The 23,541-nt window shown below is 38.8% G+C and overlaps 1 protein-coding gene across 1 annotated transcript in view; it reads left to right on the top strand.

Moving 5' to 3' along the window:
• clocka (clock circadian regulator a) overlaps positions 1 to 23,037 on the top strand; it is a 37,508-nt gene extending 14,471 nt beyond the window's left edge. Inside the window, 20 exon segments of the mRNA XM_046836293.1 lie at positions 3,794 to 3,853; positions 4,192 to 4,340; positions 4,901 to 4,912; positions 4,915 to 4,991; positions 6,945 to 7,034; positions 8,825 to 8,945; positions 9,731 to 9,844; positions 11,947 to 12,065; positions 12,554 to 12,636; positions 12,943 to 13,049; positions 13,240 to 13,387; positions 14,196 to 14,271; positions 14,358 to 14,502; positions 15,175 to 15,275; positions 15,434 to 15,514; positions 17,103 to 17,261; positions 18,016 to 18,255; positions 20,143 to 20,321; positions 20,659 to 20,911; positions 21,839 to 23,037. Of these exon segments, the coding sequence (XP_046692249.1) occupies positions 3,794 to 3,853; positions 4,192 to 4,340; positions 4,901 to 4,912; positions 4,915 to 4,991; positions 6,945 to 7,034; positions 8,825 to 8,945; positions 9,731 to 9,844; positions 11,947 to 12,065; positions 12,554 to 12,636; positions 12,943 to 13,049; positions 13,240 to 13,387; positions 14,196 to 14,271; positions 14,358 to 14,502; positions 15,175 to 15,275; positions 15,434 to 15,514; positions 17,103 to 17,261; positions 18,016 to 18,255; positions 20,143 to 20,321; positions 20,659 to 20,911; positions 21,839 to 22,120 (2,596 nt within the window). The 3' untranslated portion in view covers positions 22,121 to 23,037.
• The last annotated feature ends 504 nt before the right edge of the window (positions 23,038 to 23,541 follow it).

The following is a 23,541-nucleotide window of genomic DNA, read 5'->3' as shown; positions in this document are numbered from 1 at the left end:
CAACATCCAGGTCTCACCACAGTCCTATAAACTTTCCCTTTCATTCTTGCAGATACCCTACTATCACAAATCACTCCTGTCACTCTTCTCCACCCACTTCACCCTGCCTGCACTCTTTTCTTTACTTCTCTAACACACTCTCCATTACTTTGCACTGTTGACCCCAGGTACCTGAACTCCTCCACCTTCTCCACCTCTTCTCCCTGCAACAGCACCACTCCACTGCCCTCCCTCTCATTCACACACATGTACACACACACATGTGTCTTACTCCTTCTGACTTTCATTCCCCTTCTCTCCAGCGCATATCTCCACCTCTCCAGGCTCTTCTCAACCTGCTCACTACTCTCACCACAAATCACTAGATCATATGCAAACATCATAGTCCAGGGAGACTCCTGTCTGACCTCGTCCATTAACCTGTCCATCACCACTGCAAACAGGAAAGGGCTCAGGGCCGATCCTTGATGTAGTCCAACCCTCACCCTGAACCAGTCTGTCGTTCCTACTGCACACTTCACTGCTGTCACACTGTCCTCATACATGTCCTGCACAACCCTCACATACTTCTCTGACACACCTGACTTCCTCATACAGTACCACAGCTCCTCTCTCGGCACCCTGTCGTACGCTTTCTCTAAATCCACAAATACACAATGCAATTCCTTCTGTCCTTCTCTATACTTCTCCATCAACATCCTCAAAGCAAATAAGGCATCTGTGGTGCTCTTCCTCGGCATGAAACGATACTGTTGCTCACAGATGGTCACTTCTTCTCTCAGCCTGGCTTCCACTACTCTTTCCCATAACTTCATGGTGTGACTGATCAACTTAATTCCCCTGTAGTTACTCCAGGTCTGCACATCTCCCTTATGCTTAAAGATTGGTACCAGCACACTCCTTCTCCATTCCTCAGGCATCCTCCCACCTTCAAGAATCTTGTTAAACAATCTGGTTAAAAACGCCACTGCCATGTCTCCTAAACATCTCCATGCTTCTACAGGTATGTCATCTGGTCCAACCGACTTCCCACTCTTCATCCTCTTAATTGCTGCTCTCACTTCCTCCTTACTAATCCTATCTACATCCTGCTTTACCAACTCCAAATCTTCCAACCTTCTCTCTCTCTGATTTTCCTCATTCATTAGCTGCTCAAAATACTCCTCCACCTTCTCAACACACTCTCCTCACTAGTCAACACATTTCCTCTCCATCCTTTATTACTGTAACTTGCAGCACATCCTTCCCAGCTCGGTCCCTCTGCCTGGCCAATCGGTATAAATCCTTTTCTCCTTCCTTAGTGTCCAACCTCTCATACAGCTCCTCATATGCCTTTTCCTTGGCTTTCGCCACATCCTCTTTACCTGCTGCCGCATCTCCTTGTACTCCTGCCTACTTTTCTCATCTCTGCCGATCCCACTTCTGTTTTGCCAACCTCTTTCTCCTTATGCTCTCCTGCACTTCCTCATTCCACCACCACATCTCCTTGTCTTCCTTTCTTTTCCAGATGTCACACCAAGTACTTTTCTAGCTGCCTCCTCATCACTCCTGCAGTAGATTCCCAATCACCCAACACCTCATCACCACCACCGAGCCCCTGTCTGACCTCTTCCCTGAACCTCACACTACACTCTTCCTCCTTAAGTTTCCACCATCTTATTCTTCTTTCAGTCCTCACTCTCATTCTCTTCTTCTTTGCCATCAAAACCATCCTACAGACCACCATCCGATGCTGTCTAGCTACACTGTCCCCTGCCAACACCTTATACATCACCCTATGATCCTCCTTCTTCTTAAAATGTGTTCACCACTGCCATTCCCATCCTTTTAGCAAAATCTACCACCATCTGCCCTTCCACATTCCTCTCCTTAAGGCCATACCTACCCATCACCACCTCATCATCTCTGTTCCCTTCACCAACATGCCTATTAAAGTCTGCCCCATTTACCAATCGTTCTTTCCTAGGTACACCATCTACCACTTTATCTAATTCACTCCAGAATCTTTCCTTCTCCTCCATCTCACAACCAACTTGTGGAGCATAGGCACTGATGATATTTATCATCCTCCCTTCAACTTCCAGCTTCACGTTCATCGATCTATCAGAAACGCTCTTCACCTCCACTACACACTTACTGTACTCTTCCTTCAGAATCACCGCTACACCATTTCTCTTTCCATCCACCCCATACGGCTGTTGAGAAACGACAATTTACAGTCGTCAGGATACAGTGGAAGGTTTTAGACAGACCATTGTTCGACTGACTTTATAACAGCAGGTATGTTTCCTGTTGCCAGCAAGGCACACTAAAAAAGAAGAAAGGATATCATTAGCCAAGGTTGCCAGGTTTTTCTTTTAAGTCAATGAAAAAGCTCTGAAACAAGCATTGAAATATGTGGCCATATAAGAATGAAGAAACATTTAGGCACACACTTCTTCTTCTTCTACTTCTTCTTCTTCTTTTGGCTGCTCCTGTTAGAAGTCACCACTGCGGGTCATGTCTGACATCAACACCGCAAACAGGAAAAGGCTCAGAGCCGATCCTTGATGCAGTCCCACCTTCACCTTGAACCAGTCTGTCGTTCCTACTGCACACATCACTGCTGTCACATTGTTCTCATACATGTCCTGCACCACCCTCACATACTTCTCTCACACACCTGATTTCCTCATTCAATACCAATGCAACTCCTTTTGACTTCCTCTATACTTCTCCATCAACATTCTCAAAGCAAATATTGCTTTTGTAGTGCACTTCCTTGGCATGAAACTATACTGCTGCTCACAGATGGTCACCTTTTCTCTCAGCCTGGCTTCCACTACTCTTTCCCATAACTTCATGGTATGACTGATCACCTTTTTGTTCCCTGTAGTTACTGCAGGTCTGCACATCTCCGTTATTTTTAAAAGAACTGTACCAGATTTAGGCACACTCTGCATGGTTTTTATTTGTAGAAATGTAGTTGATTATTTGGTATGAACAAGATCTTGGCAACCATGGAGTATTTTTAGACTAACACAATCTGGTAATTAACTGTCTTGTCTACTGCTCATCCCTTAACCATGGGGCAGCATATTTCTTGCCCCACTGGGCCTCTGTTAGCCTTTGTTGCGTTTCTTATTTTTGACTAATAGATGCAGAGTGGTAGCAACTATTGTATGTAATCATGTATGCTTTTCTACAATTAAATTAAAAAAGGAATGGATTTGTGAATGAGGAATTAAATACAATACAATAATTACAACTATTATTAATAAAAAGTTAATAAGTGGCTGATGTATATATAGTGCGACTCTTGTGCCTGTGGATGAATCGCCACTGCCGATTCATCCTCAAAAAAAATTTCTGCCTTTACCAGCTGAGTCAGAGAACATACCAACTTCTGCTAAATATAGGCAGAAATTCACAACACTCCTTTGTGGCTTGACTTGCTGCAGTTTTGTTCTGTCTTTGACTCCCACTACTGACCTAAATGCATTGCTGTAGTTTGGGAAATAATTTTTAACCCATGCTACTGTATGCCTAGAAAAAGCTTGGAATTCAGGAGAATATTTTTTTCTGATGGCTTTCTAAGCTAACATACGGTATCATTAGAATAAAGGTTTCCGAGCTCTGAAGGTGTGGAGGAAACTGTCTTTTATTGGCTAAGTATGTTTAAGTGGTGGAAAGGAAACAAGACTATTTTAATTTAAAACTAACCTTTTTTGCTTTAAAGGCTATTAGTTCTATTCTGGTCATACAGATTGTGGACAATTTATGTGTCATGGCATGTAATTTATTTATTTTTCAGGGATGACAGCAGTATCTTTGATGGTCTGATGGAAGAAGATGAAAAGGACAAAGCAAAACGGTGAGATTGAAATGCAGTAATTAGAAAATTGCACAGTGACCAGATACTTTTAAGGGTGATTTGAGAAGCTGTTATATAAATAAAATTTTATATAAAATAAAATAATTTATATAAAATAAATTTTTTATTGATTTAATATGACTTTTAGAAAAGGAAGAGAAACATGTAGAATACTTTGTATGCACATTTCTGATGAAACACTAGCCTAGTTCACCGGATTTGCTAAATTAGAGGTCATTTTCTGTCCTACTTCTCCGTTTCCTTTGCCCTGCAATGAATCACCGATTGTGTGCGGTGGAGTCTGATTTCATGTGCTTGCCGTGTGCCCACTCGTACAGAGTTTCCAGGAACAAGTCAGAAAAGAAGAGGCGAGACCAGTTCAATGTGCTCATCAAGGAGCTGGGCACCATGCTGCCTGGCAACACCCGCAAGATGGACAAATCCACCATTCTGCAGAAAAGCATTGATTTCCTGCGCAAGCACAAAGGTCTCATTTACTCCCTGTTTTACCCAAACACACACTTTGAAAAAAGTTTCACCAGCTTAGTATGCAAATGCAGTAGCCTCTCATCATCTTTTGAAACCATAATACTCAGATATGAGTATATCTGAGTAAGATATACTTACTTACTAAGTAATACTTACTAATTAATACTTAGGAATGACTAATGATTTGTTGTAGTTAGAAAAAGTTTGTTTCCTATTAAATAGGTTTTATAAATCGCTTCACAAATAGGGAACTGTATTCCATTACGTAGGAAGTAGCTTTTTTTTAAATACAAACCTTATTAAAATAATACTGCATTAAAACTAGGGAAAATGCTGTTCATATGATTCAAGATGTTTAAAATGACAAAGTTATAAACCGAAAAAATGTTCCTGATTACAAAAACTTTTTGAGAACCTCTGCACTCCAATCAGCTTTCAGGATATTTGCTTGATCGTGTCTGGGTTATTTAGGAAAATTAGAACTGTGCAGTACAGTATTAATGTAAAATGTACATTAATGTTGTACTGCAAAAGTAATAGTATCTTCTCTTTTTCTAGAAATTGCTGCACAGTCGAATCCAGTGAGATTCGTCAGGACTGGAAGCCTCCGTTCCTCAGTAATGAGGAGTTTACACAGCTGATGTTAGAGGTAGGAGGACATGCTTACACTGTTCAAATCTTTTTTCCTCAACAGTTCTGTATTGCTTAAGAAATGTACTGTATAAATGTGTTAGTGGGTCAAGCACCTTCCTCTCCTTCTTCTCTTTCTCTTTTTTTCTTGTCCTTGTGCTTCTATGTCAGTCCATAGAATTGACTAGTAAAAAATTGACATGCTTGGTTGGGGTCTAGGGAACATTCTGACCAAATTTAGACCACATGCTGTGAGCGCTCTAGCACCAGTACTAGGTCAAATTTTGGGCCTAATTTGGAAGTAAATTTCCGCCTAGTTTGATTTGCTGTCTAGGATTTTCTACAAAGGTTAAAATGAAAAGAAGAATTATTTGGTTGAAATAATTTGCAAAAAGTGTTATATCTAATAGCTATTATTGTTACTTCTCTAACAAAATGTGCCAAGTCTTTAACAGATTTGGTTCCCCATTAGTCCCTGTAGCCCTTATTTATTTAGACCTCTTACCTTAAACCACTGTCTACATTCACAACATGCACATCATTATTGAAACTAGGGCTGCAGCAATTCCTTGAGTAATTCTATTAAAAAAAAATAATTTGACTTGATGCTTCATTTAGTCCATTTAACTAAAGACTGTGTTTCCCACAGACCATTATTACTAATGCATCACCCTCTAAACTCTTAAATGCTCAGGTAACATAGAAAACAAAAAACATAAAGAAAACACTGTACAGCGTGTTTACCTTTTTTTAAAGTAATTTGAAATTGATTTTAATATTTTTATTTATATACAGCGTGGTCAAAAAGTCCCTCCACAGCGGCAGTGTAGAGCACGTTTTTAAAGCTGGCGATAAAAACACAGATTTAGTTCGTGGAACATTTCAAGCAGGTTTCCTGGAGACAAGAAACCACATTGCGATACTGAGCGAGATTTAAAAAGTCAAAATAAAAGTTTCCCATAACTTGCTCTATGCGGCCACTGTAAAAGTAGTGTTTAAACACAACTGTATCTGTATTTTGATGTAATATGGCTATTAAATGCACTAAATGGGTTTAGTTTTCACAGATATTCTTGGGAGCGATTTCAGCAATGAAAATTTTCATTTTCAAGAAAAACAAATGACTTGTTCATTTTAAGAGATGCGTCTTATTTTCTCTCTCTTATTTAGTATTGCTCTTTAGTAAAGAAAAATTACTTCTTATTTGTTTTATTCGATGGAATAATCGTTAAGAATACTCGATTACTAAAATAATTGAAACTACAAATTACTTTTGAATCAATTCTTATGTGATTGCTTAGGTAACAAGTGTAGTGCATATGTGAATGCGCGGCTCACTTTACCAATGTCCACACTGTTTTTGTTTTGAAACACATATTTTTCTCTCCGATTTGGCCTTTCGTCCTTACTGATACTGCGGTTTTACTGTGGACTGTGAAAACGGAAGCTTTCAAATACGACGGCACATTTTTTGTTATGTGACGGTGCCTGTACTGGACATTGCTGCAAAGTTTCAAAGAGCTGGAAGGTAAAATAATGGCAAGGGGAAACACACTTTTGGAAAAAGATTGAAAACGAAAGTGTGGACGCAGCGTTTTTAGACGAAAATGCTGTTTTCATATGTATCCGGATTACATCTACATTTACATATACATTGTGGCATTTCACAGACGCCCTTGTCCAGATCGACATACAAAAGTGCTTTGAGTTTCTAGCAAAGAAATAAATGTACACTGGTACGCCAGGTTACAAGCTTAAGATAAATCGGACTACTACTTTTGATTTTTCCAAAGCAAATTTGGAAAGTGCTAATTTAAGTGTTTCAGGAAGAAGTAGGTCTTCAACCGTCGCTTGAGTTTAGTGTAGACTTAGTCTTAGTTTGGGTGCTTGGCCCCCTGAAAATGCTCCTTTTAGCCTTTGTTGTTATTATTCTTATTATTATATTTTTTCTGTACCTTGTTGTTGTTCTCAGGCCCTAGATGGCTTCTTTCTTGCTATTATGACAGATGGCAACATAATCTACGTGTCTGAAAGTGTCACCTCTTTACTAGAACATTTACCAGTAAGTATCATCTGTGTGACCTAGAATTTATGTTGGACATGACAGCACGTCAACAGAGCACCAACCCCTTACGCATAATCCAGCTGTCGTTATAACACAGTGAACTTAAAAACATGACAAGCAACAGCAGCACAGTGAACAAACAGCAGATTTGTGGGGCAGACTGGCGAAACCCATCAGACGCTGTAGTCGAATTGAAAGAACGAATCGAGTTTATCTTTTCATAACATGCTTTGAAATATCCAAATGTAATAAAACCATAAATGTATTTCATTAAAGAATAAAAATGCCTCTTATTTATTTACCTAGAATTTGGCATAGGCTATCTTCCAGGTTAGGAACCTATTAAAACAGTCAGCCTAAAAATGTAAACATTTTCAATTATACTTCCAAATATATGTACACAAGATGGCTGGCGCATGTATTCTTCAGTCATTTGGAGTGTCTCTTGTGCAGCATCCACGTGATGAATAGGGTCAGTATAGTACCACATGACACCGCATTCACAACTGAATAAACAAACTATCATCGTGTCTTGAATCACATACATGTGTACAATTCTAGACTGTTATGTGCTAACACTAACCAGGTTTCTTAATATAGTAAGTGTTAGAATTCGAATGATTATTGGTTTGATTTTATTTGCAGCTCATGACAACAATTACGATGACCGCAGACAGTCTTAACAAGAAACAGAGCTTGCGTGTGTGTTTAACGTCCTTTCATGAAATTTCCAAAGACTCATTAAAATTTTTACACACATATCTGTACTTTCTAGTTCTTACATATTTAAAACAGACTTTAGTTTTAATCTGTTTGGTGACATAACAAATATTTTTTCTTCGCATTGCGCCGTTTTCAGCCCATCAACTTATTTCTTGTCATTGCGCGGCTTTTTCAATCCACCACTGGTGTATCATTATCTGGCGTTTTCACCCCACAGACAGGGTAGTCTACAAAACTAACAAGTGCGGCAGAAGGCAGCAAGTAGTATGGGGTTAATGTGGATGAGACAGAGGGAGTCAGTGATGTAAACATGACTGAGAACAGAGAGAACAAAGTAGCCACCTTTTGCTTAGATTACTGCTTTGCACACTCTTGGCATTCTCTTGATGCCTACTTTGAAGAAACTACAATATGACATATTTTCAGTTCACTTTTTTGTTATGTATATAATTCCACGTGTTAATTCATAGTTTTGATGCCTTCAGTGTGACTCTACAATTTTCATAGTCATGAAAATTAAGAGAACTCTTTGAATAAGCAGGTGTGTCCAAACTTTTGGTCTGTACTGTATATATAATATATATAAACTTTTGGTCTGTACTGTATATATAATATATATAAACTTTTGGTCTGTACTGTATATATAATATACTGTACTGTATGTCTAAATTTTTATTTGTAATAAGATACCAACATGACAAAATTTACCTGCATATAGACTTCTGGTTTGAGATACAGACTAAAGAGAAACTTGTTTGAGCTCCAAAAAATTTAACAATAGGTCTTTGTAATAGAATAGGTCTTTTGGAATAGCTTTCCCTGGCTACCACACTTGAAGTTGGGAAAATTGCTAGTTTTCCCAACTTCATATTCAGCAACATGGAACAAGAATAGATCTAATTTGTGTGCAGTTGTGTGAATTAAAAGATCAATGAAACAAATTTAGACAATATGTTAAGTGAGAACGGCAATTGGGACAACTTAAATAACTTTGTATTAACGCTATGTGAGAGAGAAATGAGAGAAGGTAATAGAGACTGGTAATAACTGCTTATGTGTTTCAGTCTGACTTGGTGGACCAGAACCTGTTGAATTTTCTTCCACTGGGTGAGCACTCGGAAGTGTACAAAGTACTCTCAACACACATACTCGAAGGAGAGAGCCTCACACCCGACTACTTAAAGAGTAAGACACAGGACACCCAGTTTTCTCTCAGCATTTAACTTAACTTTATCTTCTTCTTCTTCCTCTTCTTCTTCTTCATTCGGCTTCTTCCATTAGGGGTCGCCACAGCGGATCATCCGTCTCCATACCCCCCTGTCCTCTACATACACAGTCAATTTATTATAAAGGGGGCAAAACTAAACAACCGATTCGTCATTAAGAACTGAAAGTAATAGATTAAATTTCCATCACCAAGAAAGACGACAAGACAAAGAGTACAACAACAGTTGGCAGAAAGTGTATAAAAGTCTACATTTCAGGTGTTTTAATGGAAACCATCAAAGTAACGTCTCTGTTTTCATATATTTAAAAAAGAAAATGCCCTTTGCACTTCAACATGGTTACATCATAAGCAAAACAGAGAAAAGCATGTATCACTCTAGTAAAGACACATTGATCAGGCTCGTGTCAGGCATGCATTAAACTTGTAATAAAAATTTGTACAATTTCACGTTTGGAAAGCAGGTTTTATGATACAAGAGATACGGGGTTGAGGTGCGTGTAAAAGCAAGCCTATTTTAGCAAAAACGTCAGAATTGTATTTGTGTGTAAACTTAAAAATTAAAGTAGAGCACTCAGACTTATTCATTCTAAGTTTGTAGCTCTGTTGTAGGTAAGAGTAAATAAGAGTTCAGTAAATCTAATAATTTTGCTATTCACACTTTTGAGACTGAAATGAATTGAATTGCGGGTGACTGTAACCCACCTCTGTCTTGTCTTTTTGTTTTTCTTTCCGTTACTCATAGCAAAAAATCAATTAGAGTTCTGCTGCCACATGCTCCGGGGCACCATTGACCCCAAAGAGCCTCCCGTCTACGAGTATGTCAAGTTTATCGGAAACTTCAAGTCCCTCAACACTGGTAAGTGTGAGAGCTACGTGTATGGTGTGTGGTGAGTCACTGTTCTCACGCCGCTTCACTTAGCCTTTTGTATGCCTAAAGCCTGAAGAGGGCGGCTTGTTCAGGGGAAAAGGCAGTGAAACCTTTGCATGAAATAGGATCAAGAGCTTTCCCTCAGGCAAAAGCGTTTCTCGGTTGTACACTCCGAGTGTGCACTAGAGAAAAATGAGAATAACAGCACCATTGTGGCAGAGAGTTGATCAGAAACAGATCATTGAGTGTAGAAAAACATTAGAAACCATCACAGAATGTTCTAATGGTTTTTATTAGAAATACAGTTAAACTCCTTGGCTGTTATCTACAAAAACATGCCAATGTAGTGTGTTTGTGTACATAATTAAATCATCCAAACCCAAAAATCACAGTGTAGAACATGATTAGCTTACTATATCTAGAGGCTTAATGATGCCCTAATTATCCCTTTTGCTGTCCAGTTATTATCAACATGTGATACAAGTTGTGACTGGTGTTTTATTTGGTGTTTTTAATAAAGGTCAACCGATTTGTTTTGCTAATTCATTACTGAAACTATCAGCTATCGGCAACAATCTGATTTTTCAGCTGGAACTGCTGAGAAAGTACGCTGTTATTATACAGTGCAAGAGCGGCCTCTAGAGGCGAATCACTGATGCCACGTGATGATTGTGTTGACACCCGAGACTGCATGCTGAAAATTTACTTAATTTCAAAATGTATTATTCAGTGGTGGGGCCGTGTGTTTGGTACCTAAGCCTTTTGAGGATTTACCCGACTTAATCCACCTCTTAATACCACCACTATCAGGTCGCAATTTTAGAAACCATCAATACAGTACAAAAACGCAATGTAACAACGCGTGGCATTACAGAGAAAGAGGCATTTTGCATATGGAGGGTGAATACCATTTTACTAAAGCAAGCTCCAAACCTCTACACTACAACCACAACTGTGCCACCTACTTCATCTGGAGCAGTTCAGAATCAATATCAACATGACAAAAACATAAAAATGTAAATAAAATACAACCTACTCACCAGAGATGCATTCTCATAATGTGCACTGCTCCTCAGAGGCTTTAAGTCAGTGGTACTGCTCGTATTCACTGGTCTGAAAGTGGTGAACAAACCCTTTCCCGGGCTGAGACAAGCTAGCTAGCTTCAGGGTTGGCCTACCTCTCCTCATGATGTCTAGCTTTTCTTGAATATGGATTTCTAATGAAATCTAATTGGTTGAAGAAACAGACTCATTTCCCATTGAGACCAAGATATAAAGGCCAGCAGTACTGACTTTGAAGGCCCTGGGCAGATTAGATTGACATGGCAGCACAGGTTGAAATCTGATTGGACAAAATATCTAACCTCCCCATACACGTACTGGAAGCAGTGCAGCCAAGAGAAACGATACGAAATGAAGATAATAAACTTTCGGGAATAAATTAATAAAAAAATATATAATTTCATGAAACAAATAGTAGAACTTAGGTTATAAATGTAGGTCAGTGCTTTTGATAGTGTTTAGGCCAGCAGAGAAGGCTTTGTTGGCCCTGACCACCCACCACTGGTAATAATAAATGTTGAAATAGAAAACTAACAATGAACAAAACTTCTGAAGCATTTATTAACTACAGTTAATGTTACAAATGGAATCTTACTTTTAAGTGTTACCGTTTCACATAAATCCAAACATTCTTGCTTAAAATGACCATCTTTAAAAGTCCAGAGCATTGAAATTGCTTATATTTTTCTTTTCAAATTTTTGTTCAGTACTATTTGAAATGGAGCGATTTGTTTTGAAATCTAGTAAACGTAAACTATCAGTTGATTCCGGTTTCACAAGTTTCAAGCCAAAACACTGAGCCCCATAACATTAGACCAATGAAATTGCAGAACGGGTTCAGCTTATAGACAGGTGCGGTTTATTTATGTTAAAAATATAAATCTTTGTAAAATTCAGCGGTGCGGCTTATATTTGGGTGCACTTAATAGTCCGGAAATTACGGTACATAAGGACACTCCGATTTCATATCCAATGTGTATTGTGGATATATATATATTTTCACCTCTTATTCTTTTGTTGTCATGCAGTGCCTAACTCAACACGGAACGGCTTTGAAGGTGTGATCCAGCGCTCGCTCAGGCCCTCGTTTGAAGACCGCGTGTGTTTCATTGCCACCGTGAGGTTAGCCAAGCCTCAATTCATCAAGGTGGGTTGATAAATATATCTTATTTGTCAGTGGAGTTAACCTTCACTTATCTGACTATATATCAGTGCCCAAAAATTTTTGGGGAATATTGAATAGTTTGTATGTTTAGATACAAGTTTTTTTTGTATATTGTAAAAAATATTGTAAGTCGAACCAATATTTAGTAGTCATAAAGAATAGTGATTACTATGGGGTCGTATACTGTAATTTGTTAAAATATTAACAAATGAAAATACATAATTTAGCAAAACAGGGCAATTTACAGTACCAAAATGTATAAATTAGACAATATATTTGTATCTGGCAGTGGGCATGTGGACAAGAGCCTGTTTTCTAGTGTAAAGCGGAGCAAAAACCACAAGTCGAACCATCATAACTCTGAGACCAGCTGCATCTAGACATTTCCATACAAGTCATTTAAATATTACTGTGTCACCGGGAAATTTGTGAGAAATGTGCAGTATTGTTATAAAATGTTCCCTTTACAGGAGATGTGTACTGTGGAGGAACTCAATGAGGAATTCACGTCCAGACACAGCTTAGAGTGGAAATTTCTTTTTCTGGACCACAGGTATGTGTGTGTGTTTCTCTGCATGTCTCTGTATATGTGTGTGTGTGTGTGTGTGTGTGTGTGTTTGTTTGTTTGTGTGTCTGTGAATATGTCTCTGTCTGTGTTGTGTGTCTCTGCCTCTCTCTCTCTCTCTCTCTCTCTCTCTCTCTCTCTCTCTCTCTCTCTCTCTTTGTGTATGTTTGTCTATGTCTTTTTCTCTGTGTCTCTCTAATGATTGCATTTGGATTTTCTTATATTTTGTACCCTAATGTTAAGCTCTATGTCACTGAAGTGTGTCAATATGACTGTGTTGTGTGTCATCTCTAGGGCGCCTCCTATCATAGGTTACCTGCCTTTTGAAGTTTTGGGCACTTCAGGGTATGATTACTATCACGTAGATGACTTGGAGACCCTTGCCAAATGCCACGAACACTGTAAGTCTTACCTCTTCTCTTGTTTGTATACAGAATAGAAAGAAAACTAGTTTGAAATGTTTAAAACTATACATAATTAAAGGAAGTGTGACTTTGTTACTTTTTTGGTGCTATCATGTTTTGCACTATTTTTTTTTACGTGTAGTGTGATGTTCCCATTGCTGATAATGTGAATTTGTGTGTGGTGCAGTGATGCAGTATGGGAAAGGGAAGTCATGCTATTATCGGTTCTTGACCAAAGGCCAACAGTGGATTTGGCTGCAGACTCACTACTACATCACCTACCACCAGTGGAACTCACGGCCAGAGTTCATCGTCTGCACACACACCGTTGTCAGGTGAGGATTTTTAAGCACACATAAACTCTAGGGATGCGCATCTCCATAACTGAGGCCGACACGATTGGCATCTCGATGCATAGCCAACGATACGATACATTGACGATACACATGAAGCAGCTACCGATGCGATACAATTCAATGCAATATGTTGCAATCCGATTTGATTCGATGCAATGGAAAAAATATGATCTTATGCAATTCAATATCATACAAATAGCTTTATTTCCTTTGGTTCAGACAAACAGCAAATCATAAATTTACTTTGTCTTCTAACGCATGGCCCTTTCACAACAGGCATTTGTACTGCAAAAAAAACCATGGAATAAAGCAAGAAGTTATTTTGCTGTTGTGTCTTCAGGAAGATGCAGCTCTACCTCTGCCATTTTAATCTGTATTCTTTGTGACTCTCAGGCCACGCTTCGGTCTCAGTAGTGTTATGATATGTCATATTCACGTAGCATCAGTGGTGCTGAGGGAACATGCTTAAGAAACAGTTTAGTGAAGAGAATCTAAAGAGAATCAATCTACAAATAAAATATTGGTCATAAATTATTAGTTACATTTTAAATAACAAAAGTATAGGGCATCTACTAATAATTATATTTAAATAATTAGCTTATTATCGATGCAAATATGTTAAACACTTTGTTAACTTGTATCGGATGCACACTTATTTAAATCGATGTATAACATCGTTAACTTTTATGCATTAATGCGAATTGGTGAATTTTACTATCCCTAATACACACAGATATCCAGTGTTCAGGGTTGGGGTGTGACTAGTTTGTATTTGGTCTTGCTATAGCTATGCCGAGGTTCGGGCTGAGCAGCGCAGAGAGCTGGGCATTGAAGAGTCACCTCCTGAGATCTCTGCAGACAAGGTATGTGTGTAGAACAGACAAATACTCACCATAACTTTTTTTTCTTCCTCTGTGTAAGTGCCCTTTTCTCTCTTTTTGTCGCTCAGTCTCAGGACTCAGGCTCTGAGTCTCAGTTGAACACCTCCAGCCTGAAGGAGGCACTGGAGCGCTTTGATCAAAGTCGCACCCCCTCAGCCTCGTCCCGGAGCTCCCGGAAATCATCCTCACACACCGCTATATCCGACCCCACCTGTACGTATCGCTGCACAGCTGCTGCACACTGTTTACTCTGAACACTACGAGTTTGTGAACTTCTGGTTGAGGCAAACTGTATTTGTGTGAAAAATTTTATAATATCCTGCTTTTGCGATAAAATGATACCTGCTGTGTTATATTACACATTTTATGCCATTTTCTCCCTAAAAATAAAAGCAAATGAACACGATTTTTTTTTTTTTTTTATCCCCATCTAGTTACAGAATATTTTTTGCTTTTATTTTTATGTGGCCTTTAATGCATTATTTGTCTTGGCTAACAAGTTTAAATTGAGTTAACTACACCATATGGCCTAAAGTATTGGGACACCTGACCATCACACCCAAAAATTCTTCCCTGAACTGTTACTTCAAAGGTAAAAGTCAGATGTTTTTGGATGCTGTAGCATTATAATTCTGTTTAATCCAAATGTTAGTGGAATAAATCTGGAATTGCATGTTCAAAAAAGAAAAAAACTTTTTTTATGATCAGGTGTCCACAAACTTTTGGGCTTTTAAGGAAACCAGTACCAATCAACATCAGCCCATACAATAGAACATTTACAGCCTTAACTAGGATTACATACAAGTAATGTAAAGGTTGTTTTTGGAAGGTAGATTTATTTGTGTGTGTGTGTGTGTGTGTGTGTGTGTGTGTGTGTGTGTGTAGCTACCCAGACAAAGCTACAGGTAGAGCACAGTACGCCGCCCCGCCAATCTGTCTCTAATATCGAGAAGACTTCTCAGCGCCGATCATCCCTCAGCAGCCAGGTGTGTGTGTGTGTGTGTGTGTGTGTGTGTGTGCAAAGAATTGTGAAATTGTGATTTTAGAATAGACAAATTTTGCATTATAGAACATATGGAAATATTCAATGTGTTTTTTTTTTATATATATGATATGTTTTTCTAATATTACCATGTCTCTCTAGTCGATGAGCTCACAGAACACGAGCCAGACGATGGCGGCTTGTCTGGTGTCTCAGCCTCAGCAGCTGCAGCAAACTGTGCAGGTAAAACACACACACACACACACACACACACACACACACACACACACTTCATGTTCTGTTTTTTTGGGTGAGGGTACTTTAATTTGCTTCATTTATATTTGGCTTGAAAAATGTATATTATTTCCTGGACATTTCTCAGCTTGTGTTTAGTCTTTTATTGATCCTGGCATAACCCTTTGTGTATGTGACTACAAATGAAATACATACAGTGGTATCTTGACCTACGAGTGAATTCATGTACGAGTTTTGATTTTTCTTTTTTTTCATCACTCTGTCGATTTTTTGTTTTGTTATGTGAGAAAAAAATACGAGCTCAAGATGGCGCTGCTAGATGGCATAGTGAGCAGTAATGCCACAGCATCCCCCAGCCTCCAACATGCTCTCTCGTTCTCTTCACGCGTTTACCTCGTAGAGTAAACACTGTGATTCATTGTGCAAGTTCTAGTGAGAAGAGGAGGATGATGTCCATTGAATTAAAGCGTGAAATTATCGAGAAACATGAACAAGGTATGCGAGTAAAGGACTTGGCCAGGCAATACGAACGTTCAACGTCTACGATTTGCACGATTTTGAAGCAGAAGGAGCCTCTTAGAGTTATAACACCAGCCAAAGGTGTAAAAATAATTTCTAATCTCCGAATGTCTATCCATGAAAAGATGGAGAATCTGCTGTTGGTGTGGCTGACTGAGAAGCAGCTTGCAGGAGATAGTGTAACAGAGGCTATTATTATATCTTTACATACTCTTTCTATTATGTTTTTATACAATATTTGTTTTTGATGTGCGAGCAAATTGAGCTACGAGCTCGGCCACGGAACGAATTAAACTCGTAGGTCAAGGTACCACTGTATTTATTTACATAAGTTAACCTTTGCTCTATAACCCCAGTTACAAAACAGTTGGAACACTGTGTAAAATAAAAAATTTAAAAACACAAAAAACCCCCCAGTATGGATTAATTTGCTAATGTCATAAACCAATATTTTATTCACAACAGAAAATGGAAAATATATCAAATGTTTAAACTGAGGAAATGTACTATTTTAAGGGAAATTATAAGGTCATTTTAAATTTCATGGCTGCAACACATATCAAAAAAGTTGGGACAGGGCCATGTTTACCACTGTGTAGCATCCCGTCTTTTTTTCCGTATACATCTGGGAACTGAGGAGACCAGTTGCTGAAGTTTTGGGTGAGGAATGTTGCCCCGTATGTGTTTGATACAGGATTGTAGCTGCTAAACAGTTCTGGATGTTCTTTGTTGTGTTTTTGTTTCATAATGCGTTAAATGTTTTTAAATGGTGAAAGGTCTAGACTGCAGGCAAGTCATGCTATGCTATTGTAATGAATGCAGTTAGTAGTAAGCGTATGGGAATAACACTTCATCTTACTCTGTAGATAGTGTGTAAAGCCAGTTCATTCTTGAAGATTATTCATGCTGTATGACTACTAGTCATATTGGGTCTTTTGTCCTTCTGTAGACTAAATCATTTCCTTAATAAATCCCTTCCTTGTTCATTCCCAGCCAGCTGTTGTGTGTCTAATGTGACCAATGATTCTATTTTATAATTTTTTTTTTTTTTTTGCAGCCAGTTTTGCAGTTCTCCACACAGTTGGATGCCATGCAGCACCTGAAGGAACAGCTGGAGCAGCGCACGCGTATGATTGAGGCTAACATCCAGAGGCAGCAGGACGAGCTACGTCAGATCCAGGAGGAACTGCAAAGGGTGCAGGGTCAGGGTTTACAGGTGAGAGGGGACGCTGTGGGTATACACAGCCGAGTAATAAAATGAACCTGTGATTATTTATAATTGTTTTAATATGAACCTGTAGCTCTTACATAATAAATGAAACAATTCTGTTATTATACTCATTGGATTTTAAAATGTAGAAAATATATCGAGACTACTTTACTATCATTCTTCTCATAAACTTCTAGAAAGTTTTACAGGAAGTCTTAAAACTTTTCCAAATCATGATTATATGAACAATGTATTCGTAGTGGAAAACATGTTTCTCATTAAATTGTTTTCTTGCTTTTTGCCCCTGAGCTGAAACGAAAATGAACAAAGGCTGCAGTGCAGTTGGAAACTTATATGATCTGTTTCTCATTTGTGTCTTTTTAACAATGTGCCAGTCATACACTGTCTTGTGTGTGTGTGTGTGTGTGTGTGTGTGTGTGTGTGTGTGTGTGTGTGTGCGTGCATGTGCCTTCGATGGATGCAAGATTGCACAATAACTTGATCTTTTTTTAGGTGCTGTGATTAATGTGGTAGAAGTTTTTCCTGGTACTCATTTAAACACGTATTGTGGGTTGGTGTGGGCGTGTTTTTCTATCTTAGAGGACCAAATTCTCCTAAAAGGACAGAAATATCTGTAGGGACAGATGTTTTCAGAGCTGAAAGGACACCTTTTATGTTACTGTTATCAAGGTTATATTCTGTTGGCAGTGGGATGATCTTGCCGTGTATATGTATATGATATTGCCGTCTGTGTGTTTAGATGTTTCTGCAGCAAGGTGGCGGTAGTCTGAACCTTGGCTCGGTGCAGTTAGCGCAGGGTTCCTCTGTACAGTCAGGTGCTGCTCTGACCATGCAGGGACTGGTGGTGCCTGCAGGAATCTTACAAGGCAACCTGGCATCAACACATACAGGCACACAGCACTCTATCACTCAGCAGCCCCAGCCAGCTCAGCCACAACAGCAGACCATTCTCCGAGAGCAAAGTGGCACACACACACAGGTGAGACACCACACACACACACACACACACACACACACACACACACATATACACAAAATCTTAAATGGATAGATTGCTTACAAATTCTAAGATGACCAGCTGAAAATGTATATCTTAAATGGTTTATAGTATCCACCAGGGGGTGGTATTAGAAGCAGTAAAATGGGTCATGATGAATCGAATCTGATTTTTATTTATTTGAAATACTGCAACCTAATACACATTCAGTTAATCCTAGCCTGCCATTTTGCTGTATCCCATGTAAATTGCATGATGTCTAGAAGTAAATGAGCGAAATCAGCCATGGTTTCTTGTTGGGATGGATGGAAAGGAGGGATATCACTTTCCTCCGAGAGTTTTCCTCCGTAATGTGATGCAGCAAAAAGATGCAGTAATAGCTGGCTTCGTGTGACTCTGAGGTGGCATTTGATAGCTCCTGCTCTTAGACATTAGAGACCCAACTGGTGGCTGGGATTATAAAGAGAATCTGATTTGTTCATAACGAACGAAACAAAGTCATGCACATTGTATGTATCTGACTTTCATACCAAGCATGAAGCTTGTATGCCAAAGAAAGGCAGCATTCATTAAAACAACACACACCTTGTGGGGGTGAAGTGATGTTAAATTAAACCACCACATGATTATGTAGTGATATTGTGGAGCTTGATGTGCACAAGCATATTGGGTAGATACCAGCTGATTTATTAAATGATTCCACGGTCTACAGTTATTCAATCTTTGCTGTATACATACTGCATCTCAGTGGTAAATATCTTTAAGCATTTACTGGTAGAGATGTTACATTTTTTGGATTTTTTTTTTATTTCTTTCAGTAGTACTTTTAGTAATTCATTGACTGTGAAATTGCTAGTAGCAGAAACAGAAGTAACAGAAATCGGAAAAAGGGAATTCCAATTGACCAATCTTGTTTCTTCACCATAGCAGCTGGTCACCAGTTTTGCAGACATTCTTATCCAGTGGCTTATAGTTATTTCATATCATGCTTCATGTTTCATATCATTTTAGTGAGGGGTGTATTCACTTTTGTGAGATACTGTAATATATATATATATATATATATATATATATATATATATATATATATATATATATATATAATATATTAGGGGTGTAACTGTATTTGTATTGACATTTTTCGGTACAGTGCTTTCAATTGCAATCCTTTTTACGTGCAGAGCATAGTTACAATCTAAAGAATGTATTAAGTGGCGGACCGTGTTTGTTTAGTCTCTGCCTCACACTTTTAATGCATTTTTATTAGTATTTATAAACTTGCAAACAGGGCTATGGATTCTCTAGGGTTTTATGTCCAGCTTCAAGTATTTCTCTTAAAAGGAGAAAATCCTGACAATTCCACCTATCAATGGAGGAAATGAATAAAGGATAGATCAGTTACATTACAACACAAATATTAAATATAACACACACACACACACACACACACACACACACACACACACACACACACACACATACATAATATAAATAAATATATATATATGTTTACTGAGTGCTTCGATATGTTTCTGTCTATGTCTGCACCAGCCCTCATATATCATATATGGGAAATAGAAATGATTGCACATGGTAAATTCTGTATACAAAACAGCTTTTCAAGTTTTTGACATCAGCACTCTTGTATGCAAATTTTGGTTTTTGCACAACTTTTTTTACACAATAAGCACTACATATTTACATTTTTTACACATTATTTTTACCATAGTTCACTTATGTATCAAATATAAAAGGCAAAACAAAGTTATAATATAAATATATTATAAAGGATTAAATAAACACTGTTGGACTCATGGATCCTGATGTATCTGCATGTGCACTGGGTCTGTTTCTGTATCTTTGCTCCAGTCCCAGAGGTCATCCCACACACTGCAGTCTCCTCAGGGAGTCCTTCCTGCATCCTTCTACAACACCATGATGATTTCACAGCCTGGCCAAGCCAACGTGATGCAGATCTCCACCAGTTTAGCGCAGAACAGCTCGAGTGGAACCGCGGTCGCCACCTTCTCTCAGGACCGCCAGATACGGTACCGTGTTATTCTGCTGCAGAATTATGTCACTACTTTACATACAGTGCAGATATTTCACATCTTGCTCTGTATATAATACTTTCAAACATATGCTCTGTAGAATAGCCAGAAAGACCAGTTTAAACAGTTCTTAAAAGCACGAAAAGAGTTTAAGGTTTATAGGATTTATATGTGATTATCATTCTAACCAGCAGGTGAACTGGTTGCATTTTAAAATGGTTACAACAAGGTCAAGCATCAAGCTGACAAAAGCTTTTTTTTTTAACTGCAATGCCAAATGTCTTTTTTCAGTTATTTTTAGTCGTGTTATTTGGTTTCTTTTTTCCCCCTCCAGATTTCCAGCAGCCCCTCAGCTCCTTACTAAATTAGTGACGGGACCTATGGCATGTAGCGCCGTCATGGTGCCCACCACTATGTTCATGGGACAGGTAGTTACGCCGTTTGCCACTCAGCAGAGTCAAAATCAGACCATCAGCATAGGACAGCAGGCACCCGCTCCCTCACAGGAGCAGCATGGCCAGACGCAAGCCAGCACGCAACCACAGAGCCAAAACCAGAATCCACTTAATCAGACTCAGTTCCTCCAGGTGAGCGGATGATGGATGGAAAAAAAAATAGTATGTGCATATACACTACTGACTGTAGTTTGATCTTATTATTTTAGCCAAAGAGAAAAAGTAACACAGAAAAATACCAGCATGACTTCTAACCTCTGATTGGGTGGGCAGCCTACAACCAATGAACACTGATCAAGTGATATGATTAACAGTGAATGATCAGTTGATCAGTAAACAATGATCAACAAGTGCTTCAAACCAGATTTGATTTTGTACTAAAGTTTAAAAATAGGCTTGATAAGTTGATTTAGGATTCAATTTGAGAACTAATCTGATCCATTAAAAACAAGATTTATGGAGTTTAAAGTTAAAATACAATTAAAGGTTTTAAGTTTTCAAAGTCGTTTCCATAGTCACTGTTTAGTTTTAGTTTTGAATTACATTTCTTCCTAATTTTGTAAATATTAGTTATGGGGAGAACTGGATTAAGTGTTGGGGCCACTGATTGCCCAGCTATTATTTGTACCAACTCACCCTAATATACTTGGCTAGAACCGGAAATAAAAAATAACTAGAAAGAAATAATTTTGCAGTCAGGAAAAGTTTCCATAGAAGTTTGGAGTTTATAAAATGAACTTTGACATGAAAAGTAGGTACAATGCTTCATGGTAAGACTAGAGTTGCGCAGCCCATGGATAAAGTCTGCAAGTTGCTCTTCATTGGTGTAGTTGTGAATAAGAAGACATCTTTTGCAATGTTTTTCGATAAGGTGCATCGTTAGTGGAGTGTTGACTTCACAGTTTAAACATGAAATAGTACACTGGATAGTACACTGAGAATTACTGGTTTGCTTTGAAGCGTATGTGAATGCATCTCTTGCACTAGACTTGAAATAAAAACAATCTATGGTGGCGTTTAATGTCTCAGTTTTTTTTATCTGTAACTCGTCCCATTTAGGCTCCTCGTCTTCTACACGGAAATCAGCAGGCGCAACTGATCCTCCAGGCAGCGTTTCCTCTCCAGCAGCAGAACGCCTTCACCACAACCGCACAACAACAGCAGCAGCAGCAGCAGGTGCAGCAGCAGCAACTCCAACAGCAACATCAACAGCAGCAGCAGCAACTTCAGCACCAGCAGCTTCAGCACCAGCAGCAGCAGCTTCAGCACCAGCAGCAGCAGCAGCTGGCTTCTCACAGGCCAGACAGCATGTCGGACCGCTCCAATGCTCCGCCTCAGTAACCCGGCAACGGCCAGTCGTGTGTGTCGAGGACCGAATCTGACCTCTGTAGTGCAGGGCGATGAAAGAGGTGCATTAGCAGTATTCAAACTGTACCTGTTGTTTGGCGCAAAGCAAAAGGTGCTGTCGTGTCTCTGCGCCCTACGTGTCATCCTTCACCAAGTTCCGAATGCTTGCACTGAGTTCTGGGAAGAGTAGCCCACACGCGCCAAGCGGTTCGTAAGAAACCTTGGTTTCTTTTTCACCACACTTGCCTATATATGAGGCAAGTCAAGAGATGGGCCGTCTTTGATTCACGCGTTCATTTCTATAGAACGCTCCAGTTTGTGGGCCGGAGGCAACTATTTAAGACTTCAGAGAAGTCCAAGAGGAAAAATGGCCTCGCATCCATTTGTCCATCTTTTATTTCCCCTCCCTTCCCTGTTCTCACATGCCTCTCCTTTTCATTTTTGTGTTTTCCATGTTAAAAAAAAAGCAAAAAAAGCAAAAATCAATTATGGGTCAGAAAATATTTTTAAGATCGTCATGTGGATTCAGCTTTTATTGTATAGTACACCTGTAAATGAATATGTAAATATACGGACAAAACAAAGAGAAACTAATATTTTATATTGATGCATGACACGGAAAAAAAGAGTGTAGTCTGTTATTTGTAGCTTTGAGTATACTTTTTCTAGTATTCAAAGGAAAAACACTTATTGGCTGATGCCTTCACGGACTTCCTCTTTACCGTGAGGTGTGTGTGTGTATATGTGTGTGAGTGAGTGCGTGTGTGGGGACGTATGTGTCTGCAAAGCGGACAGTGCTGGTTCTGCTTCGAGTGTCACAGTTTGTTTAAAAAGACGCCATCTTTTTTTTTTTTTTTTTTTAATACATGTAACCAAAATCCATTTATTAATCTCTAAGCTGTACATATTTTACATGTGTAAATTATATATATATATATATATATATATATATATATATATATATATATATATATATATATAAAATACACTATATTGACAAAAGTATTGGGTCACCTGACCTTTCCTGCTATATGGGGCTCTTTTTCACACTGTTACCAATTGTACAGGATGTCTTTAGATGCGCTATAACCCAAAACCTGTTCCAGCATGGCAATGCCCCTGTGCACAAAGTGAGCTCCTTGAAGATCTGGTTACACGCTTTGGAGAGGAAGATCTTGAGTGGCCTGCTATAGAGCTCTGATCTCATCCCTACTGAACACCTTTGGGATTAATTGGAACGCTGCACCCCCAGGTCTCCTCACCTACATCAGTACCTGCCTTTCATAATACCATTGTGGCTGATGAACACAAATATCCATAAGCACACACTAAAAACTTCCCAGAAGAGTGGGGGAATCATAAGCGCAAATTGGGACTAAATGTGGAATGCAATGCTCCAAAATCCCATACCATAC

The sequence above is a fragment of the Silurus meridionalis genome, chromosome 23 (assembly GCF_014805685.1).
Source record: "Silurus meridionalis isolate SWU-2019-XX chromosome 23, ASM1480568v1, whole genome shotgun sequence".
Taxonomy (NCBI): domain Eukaryota; kingdom Metazoa; phylum Chordata; class Actinopteri; order Siluriformes; family Siluridae; genus Silurus; species Silurus meridionalis.
Note: the sequence above shows the minus strand (reverse complement) of the source record. Positions and strands in the feature narration are given on the sequence as shown.